Genomic DNA, 21,436 nt, shown 5'->3' with positions numbered 1-21,436 from the left:
TTTGAATATCTGAAGAATTACTAATTAAATGGCATTCCCCAAACCGTTGCAACACTAAAATGTTCCTGCACAGCAGAAATTGCAAAGAAGAATGAAAAAGCCTGAATTCATACTATGCCTTGTGAAAAAAGGAAAAGTGTGTAAGCAAATGGTTTTTTCTTGGCACATGAATGTGACAGACTGTGCTCTTCCTTTACTTCCACTGTGTCAACATACAGTGTAGTTAACACTTGTGCATGATAGACAGCTATAGAAAACAATACTTTCCAGGATTCAATTAGGTGAATGGTCATATATTATTGCAACAGCAATTCAAAGGGGTACTCCCATGATCTATGGTTGGAGACAGAGACATACTTCAGGCAACAAGCTTACGCTTACCTGCACCATGTATGACAACTTTCTTCTACTTAAACTGCCTCAGTGTTTAGCTGAATGTTACTGCTTGACTATGCAAATTCCATGTCTTTCAGAGGTGACAGTCTTCAATAATACAATTTCACTGCTACAATTTAATAATTCACTGAGCTTTTGTTCTCTTGAAGAAATCTTTCAAACAGGACTCTGACTCACATGCAGACTTACCCTCAAACATTACAATTATATAATTATTCATGACAAACTTAATTACTTTTTAAGAAGCAGTTTCAGGGTTTTTATCACTCTGGTGGTTTGTCACCCTGTGGTACACAACCCATACTCTACTAACTGAAATACAATACAATCAGTTTCTATAAAAGGTAGCAGGCAGTATGTTAATTCTACCCTGCTGTGAATAGTCAAACCTTAGCACCAGAAATCTGACTTGAGCTAGTTCTTAAAGATCTCTAAAGTAACATTTGTTCCCCAAAGAAAATCTTATCTGTTCACAGTAAAAAACAAACAATTATTAGTAAAAAAAAAATACTTGCCTCACTCAAATCCTTTTCTTCATTTGCCACTTCACTAAAAGAAAAAGAAAAGTAACTACTTTGAAGTGCTAGAGGAGATTCAAAATATTTTTTAAAACCCAGCATTTCTTAAATAAAAAAAAAATTGTTAGCCACCTGAAATTTTAGTAAGCTTAAAACAAGGGTATTCATACAATGGAGAAATCCTATCTTGAGAGCTATCAACCAAATCTTGAGCTATTCAAGCAAAACACTCATATGTAAGGTTAAAACAACCAAAACTCAGGTGAGATGTTTTTGATCTCATTTATCAAACAATTAGTAGCATTTCATTGCAACTAGTTTATATGTTGGAAGATGCATTTTACTGATACTTAAGCTTAACATCAAGATTTGAATTCGTTATACAGCTACAGCTTGGTGAATTAAAAAAGAAATCTATCTGAATACACTAGGGCTAACACACCCACTGTTAAGTATCACAAACTAATAATAAGAGCCCTTGAACCACTTTAGCCCACATTAAAAAAAAAGTTATGCTAGAAAAAAAACAAGGAATATTAAATAAGTCTCAAAAGTCAAGTGTGCTCAAAGCAATCAATAAGTAATCAAGATCACTAAAGAAACCTATGTATTGCAATCAATTACATTATTTAATAAAGTGCTGCACCTGGGTCAGCACAATTGCTGATATCAATACAGATGGGATGAATGGAGCAGCCCAGCAAGGAGGACCTGGGGGTGCTGGTGGATGAAGTCCAGAAAGCCAGTTGTGTCCTGGGCTGCATCCAAAGCAGCGTGGGCAGCAGGGCCAGGGAGGAGATTCTGCCCCTCTGCTCTGCTGAGACCCCATCTGCAGGGCTGCAGCAGCTCTGGGGTCACAGCACAGGAAGGACATGGACCTGCTGGAGGGAGTCCAGAGGAGAGGCATGAAGATCTTCACCTCTCCAATCAGGAAAGGCATGATTGTTCAGCCTGGAGAAGAGAAGATTCCAGGGACGCCTCATAGCATACAGCCTTTACATATTTAACATGGGTCTGTAAGATGGGGACCGAATTTTTAGCAGGGCCCGTTGTGAAGGAACAAGGGGTAGTGATTTTAAACCAGAAGAGGGTAAATTCAGACTAAACATAAGGAAGATGATTTTTTATTATGTGGATGGCGAGACACTGGAACAGGTTGCCCAGAGAGGTGGTAAATGCTCCACCTCTAGAAACATTCAAGGCCAGGTTGAATGGGACTCTGCACAACCTGATCTAGTTGCAGATGTCTCTGCTCAGTAAAGAGGGGCTGCATATGATAAATTATAACTGTTTCTTCCAAACCAACTAGTCTAGAATTCTAAGATAAGCAAATTCTTGGAGTTAACATATTTTCATGGAATTTTCTCACTTTATAACTTAACTGTGATTAAAATCAGAATTTATAAAGTACTAAAAATGGAACAGAAGAAAACCAAGTTTATTCAAGAATACAGGTTTATGATTAACCTGATAATTTGTTTGTTCTTCAGATTTGGAAAAAAATATTTTCAAGCATAAGCAGGGTTAGAGAGCTGGGAAAAGCAACACTCTAGAATAATCACAGCAAAGAACATCTTCAATATGAAGAAAATTTAAATATCTTTACAAGTTGAGGCTAGGAAAGAGAGATTCTAAGAAAGGACAGTGGTAAAGAGAGGTAAAAAGGGACTTTCAGCTCACTTTCTTTTCCAGAATGAGAGTTAGAATTTGTGAAATGTAAATTCTCTAGTAGCATCCAGGTTCAGTACAAAAGTACTTCCTCCTGTAGTGGACAGGATGGTGTGAACTGAAGCAATGTTACAAGAGACTTAATACATACTTTGAGGAGAGCTCTTAAAGGTTACTAAATAGATGAACCACATCAAACTCTGACAGTTTTCTAAGCTGAAAGTTGATGGAGGCTGGGAGACTACTCAGATAAATGTTACATTTGGACTGCTCTCACTCTTTACCAGGCATCACTGATGGCCAGTGGTGGTGACAGCTTATTGGGCTACAGAAATACTTGGTCTGATCTAGCACTGGCACTCTTAATTTTTTAATGAGTTACGTGAATTGACATTTCTTAAATGAGTATACATGCTGATAATTGGGTATAAGATATTGAAAGTAGATCTAGAAATTGAAAATCACATGCTAACCTTTTGACAGCAGGAACTGAGCTAAGATGTGGATCATCCTTCAGGAGATCATGACTACTTTTACTTTTTCCCTTCATGCTCTGTTAAAAGAAAAAGAAAAAAGTTATTACTCATTTCAGCTTAAGAGGCTAGATAGTGAAAAAGGATTATGGTAAGAAAAACATAACTTGTTTCTTTTTAGCTTTAACCTATCCAGTAAGCATGAACACTTTTAAGAACAGCAGGAAGAGAACGTGTTCCAAAAAGAGAAACATCAAACTGACTCCACAAATTTATTTTTGCAATAGCAATGCACTTAGTTTTAAAGGACAGTGAGTGAGGAAAAAAAAAAAGATAAAGTTTAGTCATGTACAAACATTACACATCATAAAGATGGCACGTCCAGCATATATACACTTGAGTGAATAAGCTGCTTCAGTTAGTGATCAGGCTACATGGTCCTGCATCCTGTACCCACATAATTGAAAAAAATTGTTGTTAGTCCTCAGAAGTTAGCTAAAATACAAAAGGAAAACAGTGAATAATGATGGACAATATTATAGTAAGATGATTAAGTCTTACTAAAGTTAAGTCTTAACTTTCCAATAATGACACATGTCAACTGAGACTACCATATACAAAACAGTACTTATTAACTGGAAGGACACTAATTAGATCCCCAAGGAAAAATAAAATTAACAAACTGCAATACATCAGTCTGGAATACATAATTTAAGAATTATTTGCTGACACAAGGAGTCAAATAAATCTAACACATAAGGTCTTCAGGCAGATAGACTGCAGTTAGAAAGCATTCTACATGCTAATCTAAAAAAAAAAAAAAAAATTCAGAGAAAAATAGACTGCAAATTTCGGCTGCAGGAACAGTCTGTATTGTGACCTGTACTGTGAATGTCTCCATTGCAGATGCATTGTCCAATGCTTTTGGAAAGACTAGACACGTGGACAAAATCTTATTCATTTAACTGTAACTACAATTTTTTATTATGTAGAAAACAAAGACTGACACATTCAGCAACATGAAAAGATAATTCCTTCATTAAGGAAGGGGTGATGTGTTTGGAGTGATGGTGAGGCTGTGTATGGCAAAGTGCTCCAAACAGGTACAGACAATAAACAGTTTGGACACTGAAGGCTAACACTGATCAACAACCAGTGGGGGCCCTGGAGCCAAATTGCTGACTGCACTAATAGCCTTCACAGCTTGAGGGATTTTACCCAGAGCTTCTCTGCCCTTCGTAACAACCAAGATTTACTGCATCTAGCACCCACAAAAAGCTCATAGGATTCTAAGTTTGCAGGTGTCAAAGGATCTCAATAACAACTTTGACCTGCCATTTTTCTTATCAAAACCAGAGAATGCAAGTTAGTGCTGATATTCATGTACTTCAACTTAAACAGATTAAGATAATGTCCAGAACTAGAGTGACACTGATCTAGATCTCTTATGAACAAACAATGAGCTATCAAAAGAAGGTTTTATTTTGTTACAAAGAATGAAGATAAATTCTTCATAAAGAGTTGTTGTGGTTACTTATCTAGCTACAACCAATCCAGAATTTAGTCAGGACAAATACGCAGATGAGATTTTGAGGTTGAGCTGAAAGAGAATATTAAAATACTGAAACTGGGCTTATGAAAGAAACATTCTATTTAGATAATTTTAAACTGAAAACAAGTATTTGGCATTAAAAGAAAGGAAGTCCAAGGAACTGAGTCAAACCCAGTACTAAAAACCAGATAAATAGCAAGAGCAAAACAGTAGATGAGCATATTAAGGTAAACAAGTAAACTTTGTCTGACTGGTAAGTTGAAAAAGAAAGAAAAATAGTTAAAGCTGCTGTTGTAATAAATATCCACTATCACTCTGACTGATATCATCTTACTATAATATTGTCCATCATTATTCACTGTTTTCCTTTTGTATTTTAGCTAACTTCTGAGGACTAACAACAATTTTTTTCAATTATGTGGGTACAGGACGCAGGACCATGTAGCCTGATCACTAACTGAAGCAGCGAGGTACTGTAGAAAGCCTGGGAATCTAGTGAAACAACTTGGCCAGCAGTAGAAATGAAATCAGAAATTTATTTAAGAAATTTTTAAACTAGCCTTATTTAAGTGCCAAGTCAGGGAAGGAAATGCTAGACCAAAGATTACCTGTGCAATCCTGAAATTTGAACATTTCACTATGGTGCACTATTAATTATGATAATGGACTATTTTATCCACAATAACCACACTTCATTTTGCTCACAGATGGATGGATATATGTAAGAAAATGGAGCTAAGCATGCACTGGAAATGCATAAAATGACCCCCAGTATTCAAGTATTTGACCATATAATTGCAATTATAAATAAAGGACTTGAAAATAATACAGTACCTATTGCTTCCGTGACTTTTAAACAGCAGACATAGATTGATACTATGAAATGTTTTGCTTATGGAAATGTAAAAATTCCATGCAGTAACTAAAGGTACCTCCAAAATCAAGAAAGCTAAAAACTTCTGGTTTCGCAAAATGCTGTAAGAGAATCCCAGAAACTGAAGCAACTGCTATTATTATTGTTCAAAATGCAAATGTAAGAAGACTAAAAGCTTTAAAGTTTTCCACAAATATGCAGAAAAGGTAATTTGGTTGAAAAGACAAATAATGTTAATTTGGTGCTATACCTGACTAACTCTAGTGACTTCTTCCTCTTCTTCTTCAGCTTCTTCCCCAAAGGAAAGCAGGTTAAAGTTTCTTTAAGAGAAAAAAGAAAATTTCTAGTAAAATTTACAATATTGTCTTAGCAACATTCCATTAACTTTAAATATATTACGTTCATGCTGTACATGGCCTTTCAAAAAAACTTTTTGTCCTGCTAAATGTACCAATTTCAACCAACTACTGCATTTTGCTTTGCAATAAATCATAAATATTCAGAAAAACATGTTGTATTATACTCCTGAGATAAAACAAGGATAGCAAAGCATCAGTTAAGACACAGTTTAAGAAATCTTGTCTTGACTAGCTTTCCCAAATTCTTGAATGCTGACAGTTCTGTTGTTTTTTTTCTCAACAGAGCAGCATTCAAGACAGAAGACTTTCAAGATATGACAGTTCAGAAATATATCAACTCCGCACATATTCACAGAATGCAATAAAAAAATTATGAGCTATAATTTTTTTTCAATAGTTAATTGTTCTCACTGCTGGAACCAGTCAGTTGCAACATGTTCTATTTTTATGCAGCAGAAGTGACAGCATGCCCACTTTAGAGCTGCTATTACTTTTCACTGCATGTTTGTGAATTTTCATTCACAGAAACTAAAATTTCCCATGTCAAAATGCCTACTTTTTACTAAGTACTTCAGTGGGGGAGAAACAGTATCTGATAAAATAAGTTTAAAAAATCCCAAACAACTGAGCTGTGACCCAGTTACTTCTACGAGTAGGTTTTAACTGCACTCAGTTGCCTGCACACGGCAGGACGTGGGAAAGATAAACCACCTTCTATTTTCAACAAACTATCACCATGCATGAAACAGTTACAGGTCAGCAGATGCACAGTAACATTTCAGTCGGAGAAACTAGATTAGCATGACCCCGCCCCCCAAAAATAAGGAAGTGCTTCAAAGGCAGAAATGGAAGTAAAAACCTGCCAAGCTACAAATTAAAGGTGAAAGAAAAGAAACCACCATTTCTGTTGCATATATTTACTTTGTGCCTTTTACTTTGGACTTTTTACTTTCTTCTTCTGGTTTGTCTTTCTTCAGTTTTCTGTTTGGTCGTGGGACAATATCATCAAAAGGATTAAACAAAACCTGTTTAAAAAAACAGTATTTAAACACATCTCTAGTAGATATTTTGTCATTAAGTGGTTCAATATTTTAAAACAATATGCAGAAGAACACGACAAATTTTCTGAACACTATGCACAAAAAAAATTTAAAATGTCTCATTTCAAAACAGAACATACTCACCTCACTACTTCTTATTTTGTGTGGACTGAGAGGTCTCTCTTCCTTGTCAACTTCTACTTCAGCCAGGCGCAACATGTTATATATCGTATCCCCTGTAACCTGGAAAATTTACAAAGAAAGGTTTGAAAGTTCATGACTGTAATTTGTGTTACTTATTCTGTAAAATACAAGGCGATTATTATGTAAAAAATTTTGAAAGTACAAGTGCTATAGGAAATATTATAAGCATGTAAGACTTCTAAAAGAGAGCAAGTACAGTGTACAAAAGTTTGGGTTTTTAAATTTAATGGCAAAAGTTGAAGGAATACAGGTAGTTTTGAGAATGTAGGCAGATGAAGATGTTGAAGTATTACTGTGAGCTACGAAACAGGAAAACAAAAACCACTGAAATAACAAAAATATTTGCTTCATTTTCTTTTAAGTAAATCATGAGAGTGGTAAATTCATCTCATGTTTTTCATCTTCCTGACCCTTCTGGGTAATTAGAATCTAATTAATTCTAAACAGAATTTTCTAACATGTGATTAGTATCAGATGAACTGATAAATAACACAGCCATAATATGAATAACATTATTTAAAGGCAGCACAACATGAAAATACAATTTAGAAGAATAACAACAGAAAGTTGTTATAACAGGATCAACCCACAGAAACATTTCTACCAGATATAAGAAACAAAGAGAATGGAGAGAGCATAGAAAGTACAGAAATAAATTTCAAATGCACATAGCAGCAAACAATATCAAACTTCAGAGAAACTTCTAGCCGTTTCTGTCTGACTTATACTGGGACTCCAACCCATGTAACAGACCTTTCCAAAGATTGTGTGCTTGTTGTTAAGCTCATCTGCACGACCCAATGTAAAGAAAAACTGACTCCCGTTATCATGGGGCCCAGCATTTGCCATAGCAACAAGTCCTCTTCGATTAAATCGCAATCGTGAGTGGAACTCATCCTGGTAAAGGCAGGACAGAAAAGAGAACAAATTCAGTATAAAACTATCTTTTCCTCCTTTAGCTGCAGTGTGAAAGGAGATAGGAGTGATATTACTTACATCAACATGAACACACAGTTTTCTTTTGAATTCAGACAGTAATAAATCCCTAGTATTTTGAAACTCAATGCCAGAATTATATTTAAAAGTTCCTACTATGAGCAGCAAAAATTATTTTTAGTCAGTATTTCTAATCCCTTGGGCCTATAATGATGCCAACAAATGAACAATCTTAGAAAGAAACCATAAACACACAATGAATAAACACTAAACAAAAAACTAAAAACTAAAATATCAATAACAGAGATACATTACTAATTAAAAAAATTAAGTACTGTCTTGTTAATTTTATTTTTTTCATTCATTGCCTAAAAATCTATTGTTATTCACTGTCTTTATCTGCATTTTTATCCCCCCAATATTAACAAAATAAAAAACATCTTAAAAAGTAAGTAAAAATAAGTTAAAGTAAGTGCATTTCATACACTTCTTGCAAAAACACTATTCTTGACAATCACTGCATTTACATGAAAAATTCATTTAAATCCTAATTCATGTAAAGTTACTAAAAGCACAATAACAGGTTGTAATACTAGAGTAATGCAAAAATCCACAGAAAGAACATTTTCTGGAATCAGGAAGACAAAACAGGATTCCTTTCAAAGCAAGGAGAACATGATGAATACCACTGTAACATCACAATGCTAAACAGTGCAATCAATACTGAGATACCACCACTTTGAAGCAGCAATGCTCCTGCAATATTGGTAATTTTTGTTTTGTTCTCTGCTCAGGTACCACTCCCTCTCACAAACTTCAGGCTTGGGCTAGATGCAAAAGTCTAGCAGCAAGAAGATGGAGGGACCAGAAATAGGCTTTGTAGCTTCAGTCACATATTAAAGGTGCCTGCCCCACCTGAAATAAAACAGTCAGGATGAACAGAACACAGCTGCTGAGGATCTGAGCCCCCAGCTTATTATACTCTGGTAGATTATAGCTAATCTACCAGAGTAGCTAGATCTGAGAACTCTCAATTTAGAACAGCATCTTCAAACACACTGAAGCAGCACACGAAGGCAACTACTGCACAGGTATGCATTTCATATAAGATTTGATTTTTCATAACTTGGTAGGAAGAACAAACGATAGAGAATACCAAACAAACTAATGTGTAAGTTATAGATACACACCTTGAAAGGAGCTCCATAGACTGACTCTCCTCCTGATCCAGTACCAGTGGGGTCACCCCCTTGCACAATAAAGCCAGGCACTACTCTGTGAAATATTGTGTTATTGTAATACTCTAAAAAATAAGGGAAAAAAAGAAAGAAAGAATAAGATATTAAATACACGTAAGTGGTCTCAAATCCAAACTTTCATACAGATCATGCAGAGATGTTTAGAGACTGAAGTTCCAGAAAGCAAATACTGTAACTAGACTCTGCTGTTAGCTTCTATTTGGTTCCCTTCTGCTCTCTACAGACTTACGAAATCACATCCTGCGGTGTCACATGTTTCTTTTGCAAAAACTCCTGCCCATCACGGACAAGATGACCTTGATGAATTACAGTCTTTTCAGTTTTTAAGTTGTATTACTGAATGACTCTATCAAAATACACCAATTTAAAAGGAGAACTAGAAATACTGTGCTCTGTCCTGGGTGCAATCTCACAACATTAGCAATATCCATATAGAGATGATTTCCACTTTCACTCACCAGCACAGAAAAACTTTCATCACCCATACTGTACTTAAACCAATAATTTTTGCAGAATGAAATATGTGGTACATTTTGCTCTCGAAGCTATCTTTAGCTATCTTTTTTTATCTATCTATTTATCTGATAAAGGTTACAAGATCATAAGAAAACAAAAGGAATGAAACCAAAACTTTACCTAAACACCAAACCCCTGGTTGATATAATAATGATAATATCTGCAGCACACTGCAAGACAAAGCAGGGTGTGCAAAGTCGTGGATGGTTACATGCTGGGATATTAATGAGAAATACTTAAATGTATTACAAAGCACAAGATGCTATAAAGCAATTAAAAATATCAGAAAGGAAATAAAGCCCACTAAGTATACAAAAAAAATACACTAACTGAAACATTAGGAGCACTCATGAAAAAAAAAAAAAAAAAAGAAAGAAATGGTAGTGCAAATTGTGATGCAGAAATGAGAATTTTGGAGAATGTCCAAGCCTCCATCACTGTCATTTCATGCACGCTGTTATACTTTGTAAATATTTGCTGTAACTATGCCTCTCAAGACTCTGAAAGACAATGTTTCAATACTTTTCAATGTCATCATCTTAATTTGAGAAAACCATCCAAAATTTTTACCTTTTTTTTTCTTCACTAGCTTCATTGGTAACCTTGAAATACATTGTCTGAATTTTAATTAATAATTCCTAAACAGAAATAAACTTGCTGACATGCTAAATTCAAAACACAATTACAATCTCTATTTCACAGAAAAGGAACAAAGATGGCATAGTAATTAATTTCAACAACTCCCATCCCATTCAGTCATTACCTTCCATACATAGCTGGATGAAATTTCTGCATGCTTTTGGTGCTTCTTTTGACCATAATTCTATATCTATCTCTCCTGCTGTAGTTCTCAGCAAAACCTGTAAACATACAGATAAATGCAGCCTCAGTTTTATTTTAACTTAGTCACTGATCAAAGAGTGCAACTGCCTAAAAAAACAAATCTGAATTTGTTATATTTGTAAGAGTGGTACATATTTATTGTAGTCCATATTTACTGTAGTGGTACATATCTACACAGCTACTGTTAGTTCTAACTAGCATTTCCAGAACCTGAGATACAGCTCTGAATCAATAGGTATAATAAAGATGTATAATATAACTGTAATAACATAACATAACACAACGTGTCTGATACTTTATAGAAACCTAAGATACCCTTTATAATTTCTATAACGAAACAACATAGGAAAAAACCCCCATAGATATCCAAGGATATCGCTCTTACAAGGAACATCATTACATTCAGTAAGACAACATAAGAAAATTAAAGAGGTAAGATATAATCCGGTATAGAGGAAATCAAATTAAACGCTTCGAGGACTGCTCTGTGTTATGTCTCCAGACATCACGACTCACGCCTCATGCTTTGCCTCCAGCAGCGCCAAAGAAGTAACTTTAACCAAACCAATCCACCACAGAAACAACGACCTCCCCAGCCCCAATCACCACCACCCCCAAGCTCGTGTTCCTCTCGCCTGTCCCCCCATAAACCTACAACATATAACTTCTCCAGGATTTCACCCTGGCAGCCTCACCTTCCCGTTGGTGGGCGGCTCCTGGATGTAGATGTTGCTCATGGCGAGGAAGGACCGGCGCGGCCCGCGAGCCTCCCCACGAACCGCGGCACCCGCTTCGCCTCCGACACTTCCTACCGCCCCCAGCCGCCCGCCATCTTGGGCGCCTGTACGCAGCCCAGGGAAGGGGGGATGAAGTTTCACAAGCCGGAAGAAAGGACGAAGAAATGAGTCCTCAGCCGGAGTCTGCTCGAGACTCACTGAGAAATTACGTGTCTTGGGAAAGATCCGCAGGCTTCTCCACACATCTGCGGTCCCCCACCGTGGCTTCCCGCTTAGGGGTGCTGAGGACTCCTGCCTTCTCTGAGAGTGGTACGGTCCGAGAGTGCGCCGGGCAAAGCCTTCCGGCGGGGAGAGGCGTCGCTGCGCGGGCGGGCCGGCCCAGTCCGGAGAGAGCGGCGGGATGGCGCTGCCGGGTGAGGGGCGGCGGCAGCGCCGGCCGGCTCCGGCCCGGCAGCCCGGGGACGGGGACGGGAACGGGGACGGGAACGGGGACGGGAACGGGGACGAGCGGCGGGGCGGTGGACAGCCGGGACAATTGCGCGGGGAGGGTGCGCGGCTGTGCGCGGCACGGGGAAGCGTGCCGGGGGCGGCGGCAGGGAGATGGAGATGGGAATGGGAATAGGAATGGAGATGGGGATGGGCAGGGGCAGCGCAGGGGCCCTGCGGGCGCGTCCTCCTGGGGCCCCTGGCCGAGCTTCTGGCTGACCCAGGCTGCGTTCCCTGCGCGCCCTCCTCTGAGGGTAGAGCGGGAAGAACGGCGCTTGTCAGGCTTGGCTTTTCTCTTCCGCCGCCGTTCTGGATTAGTCCTTGTGTCCCGGTGGACCGTTGGCGTGAGTCAGCGCGGGCAGGAGCACCTGCGCGGTTCGCAAGGTGCTCCTTCAGGCCCAGCACGGCCGCCGTGGCCCCGCAGCGTTTCCTTGCCCCGAAAAACGGGGAGTGTGTGTTCGAGAACAGCCCAAGAGGCTGAGCTCTGGTGATCTGCTTCTCTGATGAAACGAAGGCTTTCTATTAAGCTTGTTCCCATTCTAGAAGGGGTTTTTGAGGAAGACATGTTTACATTGAAAGGCTGAAAGGTTTTCTTTTCAGTCTTATGTGCCACTGAATGAAGTCCTTAGTTCTGTGCCACTTGTTAATTGTCTTGAGAATTAAGATATGGGAAGAAGAAGGAGTGAGGAAGTGCAAGAAGCTTCCTTAGTTGGCTTTTAGTCAGCGAAAACTTCATCTAGTCTAAACCTCTGCTTCTAACATTATTATTTAAAGCCTAAAACAATAGCAAGATTTCAGTCCTAGGAATTCGGCAGGAATATTTGATGACAATATTCACATTGCTGTCGTGGACTGGGTGTCTCTTTTGGAGATTCTGGCTTACATGGGAGATTTCTGTAGTGTGCACATGACTGTGCTGACCTCCCTTGGCTGGAATACCAAATCTTTCTTTACCTCTGGGTGAGCTATGCAGTGGGTTGAGGTTGACTCAGAAATATTTCAGAAAACTGGGACAAAGTAGGTGGTTTGGGTGATCTTGTTTTCTAGTCCCAAGGAGTAGTGAACAAGCAAATGCTGGTTTGAGTGTTTTTCTGATGTGACATTGCAAGTTACAGGTACGCTTTCGATTTTTATTTTGTGACTCTTTTTTCTGTGTTCCCTGCCTCCTTATCTCACTCATGAAGTAGTCACAAAACAGGTACCTGAACACTGCTGACCTTGAAGGGGACATGTAATATTAAAGGTTTGGGATCTGCAGAAAATCATCTGTTATAATGGAATGTATGAATCTTTGTTGCTTGGCTTTCCAGCACTCATTAAGGCATACACCTGAGTTGTCCAAGTTTCCAAGGTAGTTTTTTCAACTTGGGGTTTGAAGGTTTCTGTTACTTGAGTAGAATTTTCTAAAGACGGTGCTTGTTTCAGTAAGTCATAGTTTAAATTAATGGGACCGACATACTCAATTTCTGATAATATATCACTTCTTAAGTCGCTGGGGTTTTTCTGCTGTATTCAATTGGGAGATGGAATGGCATCCTTTGATTCTGGGAATTGAGTTGTCACTTTCATTACCAATGGCTTAAACGATTAAAATTAAGATTGATCTGTTGGGGAGTTGGGCAAATCCCTGGTGCTTCTCCTGAATTGTCCTACTGTGTCTTTACACTTAACTGTTGTCTCACATGGGAGAATCACACACTTTCAATACCTAAAATTTGCATTATTCAGATCCTTCTTCCTGCTTAGAATCCAAACTTTTCTGTTACTGTCTTCACTTTCATACACATTTGTTTTCTTGCATTTTTTGTGTTTGGTGTCATCTGGATTCAGAATAATTTAACAGTTTGTTGACATTTTCATTTCCTTCTTTGTTTTCAAGGATTGATTTTTTGATCTGGTTTGCTCTTTTTAATTGCCTTGTAAAGTCAGTTCTTGCAATTAAAATATAAATCACTTCACAGTTTCCAGTGAATGCCTGTCAACATCCTTGCACTGCTAGAATTTATATTGTGTACTACAGATCACTGGAATTTTAGATGTCTGTTGCTGTGTTCATACTGTAACTAAACAAGTGGAAAGGTCACAATAAATTAAATTAGGATTTGGCAATAAATTTTGTAAGACTAAATGATCTCTAGTAGTTTAAATTAGTCAAGTGTGTTCTGACAGATTGCTGCACAGAAAAGTAGCCTTAGAAATGCAGTTTTAAAAAGAGATCTTGGTGTGCTTAATATTCGTGAGGAGTGATAACTTGTGTCTGTATATTGACATTATCAAGCCGCGTTTGAAAGAAACTTGAAGGTTCTCTTCAGCAATACCTAATTGGTGAAATTTTCTCTTTCAGGTGGAAATAAGGATAATATCAGAGCGGGATGCAAGAAGTGTGGCTACCGTAAGTCTGTAATAAGCAATGTGAAGTTACAGTGTTTTCTTCACTTTATGGTGTTGGTTGGAACTGCCTTTTGAGGAGGAGGGAAAAAAAGGAAAGAAGTATTCTCCCTTTTTGCCCAGGCATTTGTCAGTTTAAATTACCATGTTATCTTTCTTCTATTTATTTCATGCTTGTTCTCTGGTTTGTCACACCTATCAATGCTCTTTGGTTGTCTCAGCAACAAAAATATGCTATTATATTCATACATACTACATTTCAGTGAAATTACTTGAGAAACTTTGAATTGAAAGCACCTTCTTTGATATATACTGAGATGAGCACTTGTGCTGCTTCTGAATCTGACTGCAAAGAGGCAGGCATTTCAGTTGAAGTTAAGTCCAATCTAATTCACCAGAAAAAATAGTTTAGAATCTGTATAATCTTTTATTCTAAGAAAATATTATTTTGTGCATTGTATATTTCAAGAAACAGCTTACCTTTATTGCTTACAAGTTCTGCAGTTGGCATTCAGCTCATGCTTTGGACTATACACTGATTGTAAATGTTTGTGACTACTTACCTGATTAACAGAGACAGGTCTTAGTGAAGATTTCAAATTTTTAGTCACTGACTTATTTTCAGAACATTGGAGGAATGGACACTGTTTTGTTCTGAATTGTCTTCAACTTGTAGTACAGTGAGTTAAGCTGTTTGGGTTTTTTATATGAGTGTTACATTGGGTGACAGGAAAAAAAAAATTCTTCATTCTTTCACTTCAGGTTTTTGCAACAAATTTTGCCAATGACTTGCTTTGTGTATCTGTTCTTTCAAATAACAGTGCATATAAAGACAGATTTAGTGCTTTTTTTTCTACATGCATAGTCATAGTATCAGAAGCTTTCTGAAAGAGAAGGAAACTTGTAGTCATATCACATGATCCATATTTATATGTTCCTAAATTCTCTGTCTTCATGGTGTAGGTAATTTGTCATCATCCTTACTAAAAACATCAGCTTATGTCAATTGCCACTTGAATTACTGTGTCTCGCAAACCATATCTTCCTTTTTTTTAAATTTCACTTTTTAAAATTTCAGTTAGTATATTCAGCACAAGGTTTCTTGCTGGTCATGATTACCAAGATGTAACTTAGAAAACTAAAAATACTAGTCAGGCGGTAGTTTAGTCAGTACTAAGTGCTGGCTGTTAAAGATTATGTCTCATAAGCAAATAGGATTCTACCATTTCACTAGAGGGAGTTAAGCAATGCAACACTTACTGTAGTTTTTGAAATATTTCACACTATGTTTTTAGGTCATTTCTTAAGAAAGTACCTAAGAGCATTAAAAATAGAAACTAAAGTTGAAAAAAATCTTCAAATTAGCAGAATAGGAGAGAGGCCATAAAGCACTATTAAATAGAAGAGCATTGCACAACCTATCAAATTCTTGGATAGAGTTTTTCAAAGTAAACTTTCTCCTGCCCCTTTCACAGGTCACAGCCTACCCTTTTTTCTTTCACTTCTCAAAACTGAATAATACAAAAATCAATGTTCTTTAGTTTTTTGTATTTTTTTAGTAAATTGTAATTTTTCTTTCTGTATATTTATTTTGTTCAGCTGGTCATCTGACATTTGAATGTCGAAACTTCCTCCGAGTAGATCCTCAAAGAGATATTGTTTTAGACGTTAGCAGCACTAGCAGTGAAGACAGCGAGGAAGAGGAACTACAGAGATTACAAGCCATGCGTGAAAAAAAGAGTAAGGTGTTTTTTTGGGTTTTGGATGATAGTCTTGTGAGGTGCAGGGACTCTGATTTTTATCCTTTGTGACAACTACTTTTAGTTCTTTTAGCCTGTGATTTAAAAATAGGTCTTCTACTATGTGTTTAGACTTGAGAGGTTTGATACACCCACACTCTTTCAGTGTTATGATTAATTCCTTCTATAGGAAGTTATTAATGTACCCGTTTGGAATATCTCAAAAGGCTCCGAAACACAAGAGATTAGTTGATCTTTTACTAAGAAGCTGCTTAGAAGAAAATAACATGGGTGTTCTGAGTTAATATTTTGATTATGACATAGTTTAAATGATAGTTTACATGATAGTTTAAATATCTTCTAACTACTGAGAAATATGACACCTGAATTTCTCTCTAGTTTCTAAGTAGGATTTTTGTCTGAAACAGTTAGTAGACTGGAATTCAGTCATACATATTTTGAGAAGTACTATTCTATATTTCTATATTTTCAACTCCTTGTCAGAGTGAGAAAATATGAATTGTTTGTCAGATACTTGAGTTCATTTGAATTTGGACTCCAAAGAGGTTATGCACCTAAGTAAGAAGGGGAGTTTCACCTCAGTGTGTTTTAAATGAATGAACATTCTTCTCCTCTGCCCTTCTGTTTTTCATTATGTTTTGTTCTTTTGCTCTCACATGTGCTGACATTTAGTTCCTATGGAAGATGCTATTTAGAAAGGAAAAGGGGTAGATAGAACCTATAGTAGTTGTACGCTTCAAAAGAAATGGATGGGCTGTTTATCGAGAGTGCTGAATTGGTATGCAATGGTACTTTCTTGGAACAAGTCTCTTTGCAAAAAATACCACTTACTACATATTTTTGAATGTAAAGGTTGGTTTTTTTCAGTCCTAGGCTTATTGAAGATGGATATCTGCAGGAAAAACAGATGTTTACTTGATCTTCTAATATTTCTCTTTTATTATATGTTTTTTCACAAACTATGGCTCCTGTGTATATTGTAAGGAGATGTATATCTGTCAGTTATCCAGGTGGAATTTTGCCATTTTCTCACTTCTCAAGATTTTGCACTATTTTCTTTAAAAAATACTGCTTGTTCACCCGTTATCATTCATGTTTTTTCATTGCTCCAAAGGTAATTTGCTCTTTTATGTCGTACTAAATTATTTCAAGTTCCACTCCATAACATACAGACCAGTAATTTGTGTTTGTTGTAGCAAAGGAGTAACTACACCAGCATTCAGACTTTATGAAAAGGGTAATAGGAATAAAATGAAATACTCAAAATTGGCTCTTTTTTTTTTTTTACTGACTTTGTAAAGTCAGTATTTTCCTGTTAGCTGAATGTGTATTTATCTCAGAAGGATTTGCCTTCTGGAGAGTTCAAAAGTACTTTTTGAACTGGTATAGAAAAGTCTAAAATTTCATCAGTGCCATAAAAGCATTGTTTGTAAGTGAAATGTGAAGTCATGATACCACACTGTAGAGCATTAGGGCAGGGGGCAGACACAACCAGATAAGGGGTGACTCTTTCACCAGTCTCTGTAGACAGTACATTGACAATTATCTCAAATGTGTCTCACTTATGGCATTGCTGTTTGTGAAGCATGAAATAGGGATGTGTGGAAGTAACTCAGGGAAGCCTAACAGAATATTATTCTCTTTATTTGTTCCAGTTTTCAGACTTGGACACGTATGTTAAATGTTAAAACTGTTAAAATACAGAAGAATCACAGAATGACTAGGTTGGAAGAGACCTTCAAGATCAAGTTCACCCCATGCCCTAACTCCTCAACTAAACCATGGCACCAAGTGCCACATCCAGTCTTTTTTTAAACACATTCAGGGATGCTGGCTCCACCATCTCCCTGGGCAGACCACTGCTGTACTTTATCACCCTTTCTGTGATAAAGAACAGATGAAAACCTGAATCTGGTGTAAATGTATAGGAAAAGGTCTTTTTGCTACATTTTATAGGCCTTCCTACATTCTTAGTGCTTAGATCAATGTCAATACAATAAGTTGTGTATAAAAGTCCTGCTGCTACCTCAATATATTTCTGAAATTGCTATACTAACCAGAATTTGGTGAAAGGAAAAGAAAGCCTTTTAAGAAGAATTTTGTAGTAACTTGACATTGCAATCGAAGCTACTTTTTTAATGCTGATCTTAATTCACACAAGTGTTTTGTAAACTTTAACTTTCTACCTATAGATTTAAATGAAGAGGAAGAAAAAAAGAGACAAAAAAGAAAAAGCAAAGAGAAAACAAAATTAAAAAGACCAAGGAAAAGGTAACCTTTACACACTTCTTTTCATTTCAAAACACAGCTTTAGAAATATTTTTGATACTTTTGATATTTTGATATTTTTGATACTTTTTTTCTCAGGAAATATTGCTTCTATTGATGCAACATTATTTGCAAGTACTTCTTCTGTTTGAAAAGTGTTCAGTTTTCCAGTGAGAACTTGCTAATGGTAAAATAATGGTACGGTAAATGTTCTTAGATTAGTGGTGGAATCACAGGCTTTCTGCTGTGGTGTTAGGATCATAGGAGTCTTGAGAGCTCCAGCAACCTGCAAGTCTGCAGATCAGAGAAAGCAGAACTGCCCCGACTATCCAACACTAGGCAAGCTGTGATGGGAAAAGAACAAGTCAGGAGGATTGTGGGGTTGGTCCCCAGCCTAGCCAGGGTAGAGAAGGCTCTCTGAAATTCAGAGACTGTAGGGTTCTCTGTGTGCAGACATGCATGTGTAAGCACACCTGTAGGCACACACACATGCTCTGAGTAACTCACAGTTATCAAAAGGGAAACTTCCGTAATGTTGAACACGTGTTTTAGTGTATCTGTTAATACAGAAGCCTAAAAAGAGTGTTACTCCAGTTCCAGAGGAAAATGTCATAATACCCCAATGGATTGTGAATCTGAGTTCTGGCCGGTGGACTGACTTGGCTTTTTGAGGTTTTTTTGCCTTTTTTTAAAGTGAGACTATGGATAAACTAATGTTTCGTCACTAAGACAATTGATAAGACAATATACCAGGAACTGCACTGGAAGGAATGAACTGTAAAATGTGTATGGAGGCCACAAGATATCCCTCCAAAACAAAGAAACAGGATTTAATACCTGTTGTATTTGCATTTTTCCTTTTCCTTATTTACATTGTGTAGTTCAAAATTCCACTTTTGAAGACAGCCCTTACACTTGTGAAGAAGTAGAACAGAAAAGAGTCAGTCTGGTTGTCAGTTTTGTGAGGAACAAGACTCAACCTTTAAAATTTTTAGGGATAAGGCAAAAGTAACAGCACTGGGTGCATAGCCATAGCTGGATGCACATGGTTAACTGTAATAACTTTTCTTACATACTTTTTCATTGCATTGGTCAAATGCATATTCATGAAGATTATACATATTCAAACATTCCTTTGAGTTTTTATGTTCTAGGAATTATTCAGCTTAGTTCAACTCCTGGCTTCATCTTAGAGTATGTGCCACAATGCAGATGTGACTTTGAGAGTCTTGAATTTTATTTCCTCACAAGGCCCCCTGGTCTGTGGTTTGACAGCTACTGATAGCTGAAGGGCCAGTGGTGGATTCCTCCTTGCTCTTTCAGTGTTATTTGCCTGGTTCTTTTCAATGTTATGTTATCACACAGACGTTTTGGCCATTTTTACAAGTATTTTCAATTAATACTAGCTCTTTCACCATTGTCAGTTAGTTAAAAAAATAAAACCATTAGTTATTATTTCACAACTACAATTAATTTTGAAAAGTCAATGTTATAATATACAGGCCATAGTCTCTATTTTAATATTTTGTGAAAGCCGAAACTATAATATATCACACTAAAATATACAATCTACACAGGGATTAGGGTATTACCCATAAAAGGCTGACAAATTATACTATATGAAAAGCAGTTAAAAAGAGATTACAAACTGTACTGTATCAAAATAATTTGCAAAAGCTCATATATGATAGCAAAAGCCAACAACTACATAGTTATCTCTAAGTTTTCTTTACATTCAAGTAATAGTTAATCAAGTAAACAATAGCATAAAACTGCCCTCTTTAGTATTAATGAATGTATAATGACTTATTGTCCTCATAGTTCTTTTATGTATGTAATCACTCATCACTGTTGGTTAGAGCTGCAAGATCATAACGATATTTCATAACACTTTCTCTTAGATTTTTGCATCAGGGACGTATATCTGAAGGCATTAACTAGCATTGTTACTGATCATGTGGTATTTTCAAAACAGAAGCTCTGTCTTCTTGTCATACTTTAATTTTTGATGGTCTGTACTCTTGGTCTTTCTTTTCTCAAAGACTAAAAACCCACACAACTTTCCTATTCCATTATTTTTTAATCTGTTTTATATACATACTGCATTTCTGGCATGAAGGTTGTATTAGAAAAGTCACCATTTAAGTTAAACATGCAGATCCAGACATCATAAGCTTTCCAGTGGATGCTACTCTACAAACTCTACACCAAATTCAATTTGTGACATTACAAAAATACTGATACCTTGAATTATTATCGTGTCATTTTCCTTCTTTAATTACATATTGATTTGCATTTTTTTTTACTAGATCTTCCTCATCAAGTTCAGCAGAAGAGGATGAACCAAAGTCAAAAAAACAAAAATCACACAAAAAAGAAAAGGAAAAGGGGAAAAAGCATAAATCTAAGAAAGGAAAGCATCATAAAAAGGAGAAAAAGAAGAGACGAAAGGAAAAAAGTTCATCTTCTAACAGTTCAGACAGTTCAAGTAGTGACTGACATGGTGGTCTACTTTTGCTTTCGCTTCTGCAGAGAAGATGATTTTCCTTTCATAGTGAATTTATTTATGCTTTGCAATGCTGTTTTAAAATGGGATATGGTTTTTTTTTTTGAGAAATCTATTAGCATACATCAGTGCATCAAATTATTAGATGGACCATTTTATGAAAAAAATCTGCTTTTCTATTTCAGGTTTATTAAAACTAAACCATGCAACTACTTCTTCACTCTTACTTTTAATTCAGTTGTGATTGTGTTTGAAATCCTTTACAGTAGTATGTGGTAAATTTCAGTTCACAAGCCTTTGTGTAGAAAGATATGGACTTAAATATGCTTAACGTCAGAATGGTTACATCAAATTTGGAAATCAAGTGAGATTTTCTATTACCCTTTAAATAAATGTATGTTTTACACAACACTTTCTGCTTACATGCATTAATCAGTAAGTGCAAATATGAATCAGTGTTCTGGTCCTGAGAGGGGAAGAATGAGCAATAAGAAGCTAAAAAAGATTGATCCTTCAAAATTATCTTCTAAAATTGATCTAGTCATAGACTCTGAAACATAATTACACATTATTTTGGTAGGATAACTATAAGCAAGCTGAAAATATACAGAAGCAAACAAAAGCTATCAATTTTTAAAGTCCTTTTTACTGGG

The 21,436-nt window shown here is 36.6% G+C and overlaps 2 protein-coding genes across 3 annotated transcripts in view; one reads left to right on the top strand and one right to left on the bottom strand.

Annotated features, from left to right (window-relative positions):
* Nucleotides 1-11,650, bottom strand: part of CWC27 (CWC27 spliceosome associated cyclophilin) — a 97,897-nt gene extending 86,247 nt beyond the window's left edge. Inside the window, exons 1-9 of one of the 2 annotated variants that reach the window (XR_010353520.1) lie at nucleotides 11,334-11,650; nucleotides 10,559-10,655; nucleotides 9,211-9,323; nucleotides 7,838-7,981; nucleotides 7,025-7,123; nucleotides 6,762-6,865; nucleotides 5,732-5,801; nucleotides 3,056-3,135; nucleotides 912-945 (exon numbers count right to left, since the gene is read on the bottom strand). Coding sequence is in view for 1 of the 2 variants with exons in the window: in XM_064404698.1 (XP_064260768.1) it covers nucleotides 912-945; nucleotides 3,056-3,135; nucleotides 5,732-5,801; nucleotides 6,762-6,865; nucleotides 7,025-7,123; nucleotides 7,838-7,981; nucleotides 9,211-9,323; nucleotides 10,559-10,655; nucleotides 11,334-11,375 (783 nt within the window). In the remaining variant the exon portion in view is untranslated. The remainder of the gene's footprint in view (nucleotides 1-911; nucleotides 946-3,055; nucleotides 3,136-5,731; nucleotides 5,802-6,761; nucleotides 6,866-7,024; nucleotides 7,124-7,837; nucleotides 7,982-9,210; nucleotides 9,324-10,558; nucleotides 10,656-11,333) is intronic. The other variant, XM_064404698.1, reaches the window with a different exon arrangement.
* A 32-nt stretch (nucleotides 11,651-11,682) lies between these two features.
* Nucleotides 11,683-21,194, top strand: SREK1IP1 (SREK1 interacting protein 1). Its single transcript, XM_064404701.1, has 5 exons — nucleotides 11,683-11,788; nucleotides 14,206-14,253; nucleotides 15,849-15,989; nucleotides 18,202-18,280; nucleotides 20,587-21,194. Exons 1-5 carry the CDS (start codon nucleotides 11,776-11,778, stop codon nucleotides 20,774-20,776), a joined length of 471 nt encoding a protein of 156 aa, XP_064260771.1. The 5' UTR covers nucleotides 11,683-11,775; the 3' UTR covers nucleotides 20,777-21,194.
* Nucleotides 21,195-21,436: the final 242 nt, after the last annotated feature.

Source organism: Passer domesticus, chromosome Z, assembly GCF_036417665.1.
Source record: "Passer domesticus isolate bPasDom1 chromosome Z, bPasDom1.hap1, whole genome shotgun sequence".
In the NCBI taxonomy this organism is placed as follows: Eukaryota; Metazoa; Chordata; class Aves; order Passeriformes; family Passeridae; genus Passer; species Passer domesticus.
This window is presented reverse-complemented; position numbering and strand designations above follow the sequence as displayed.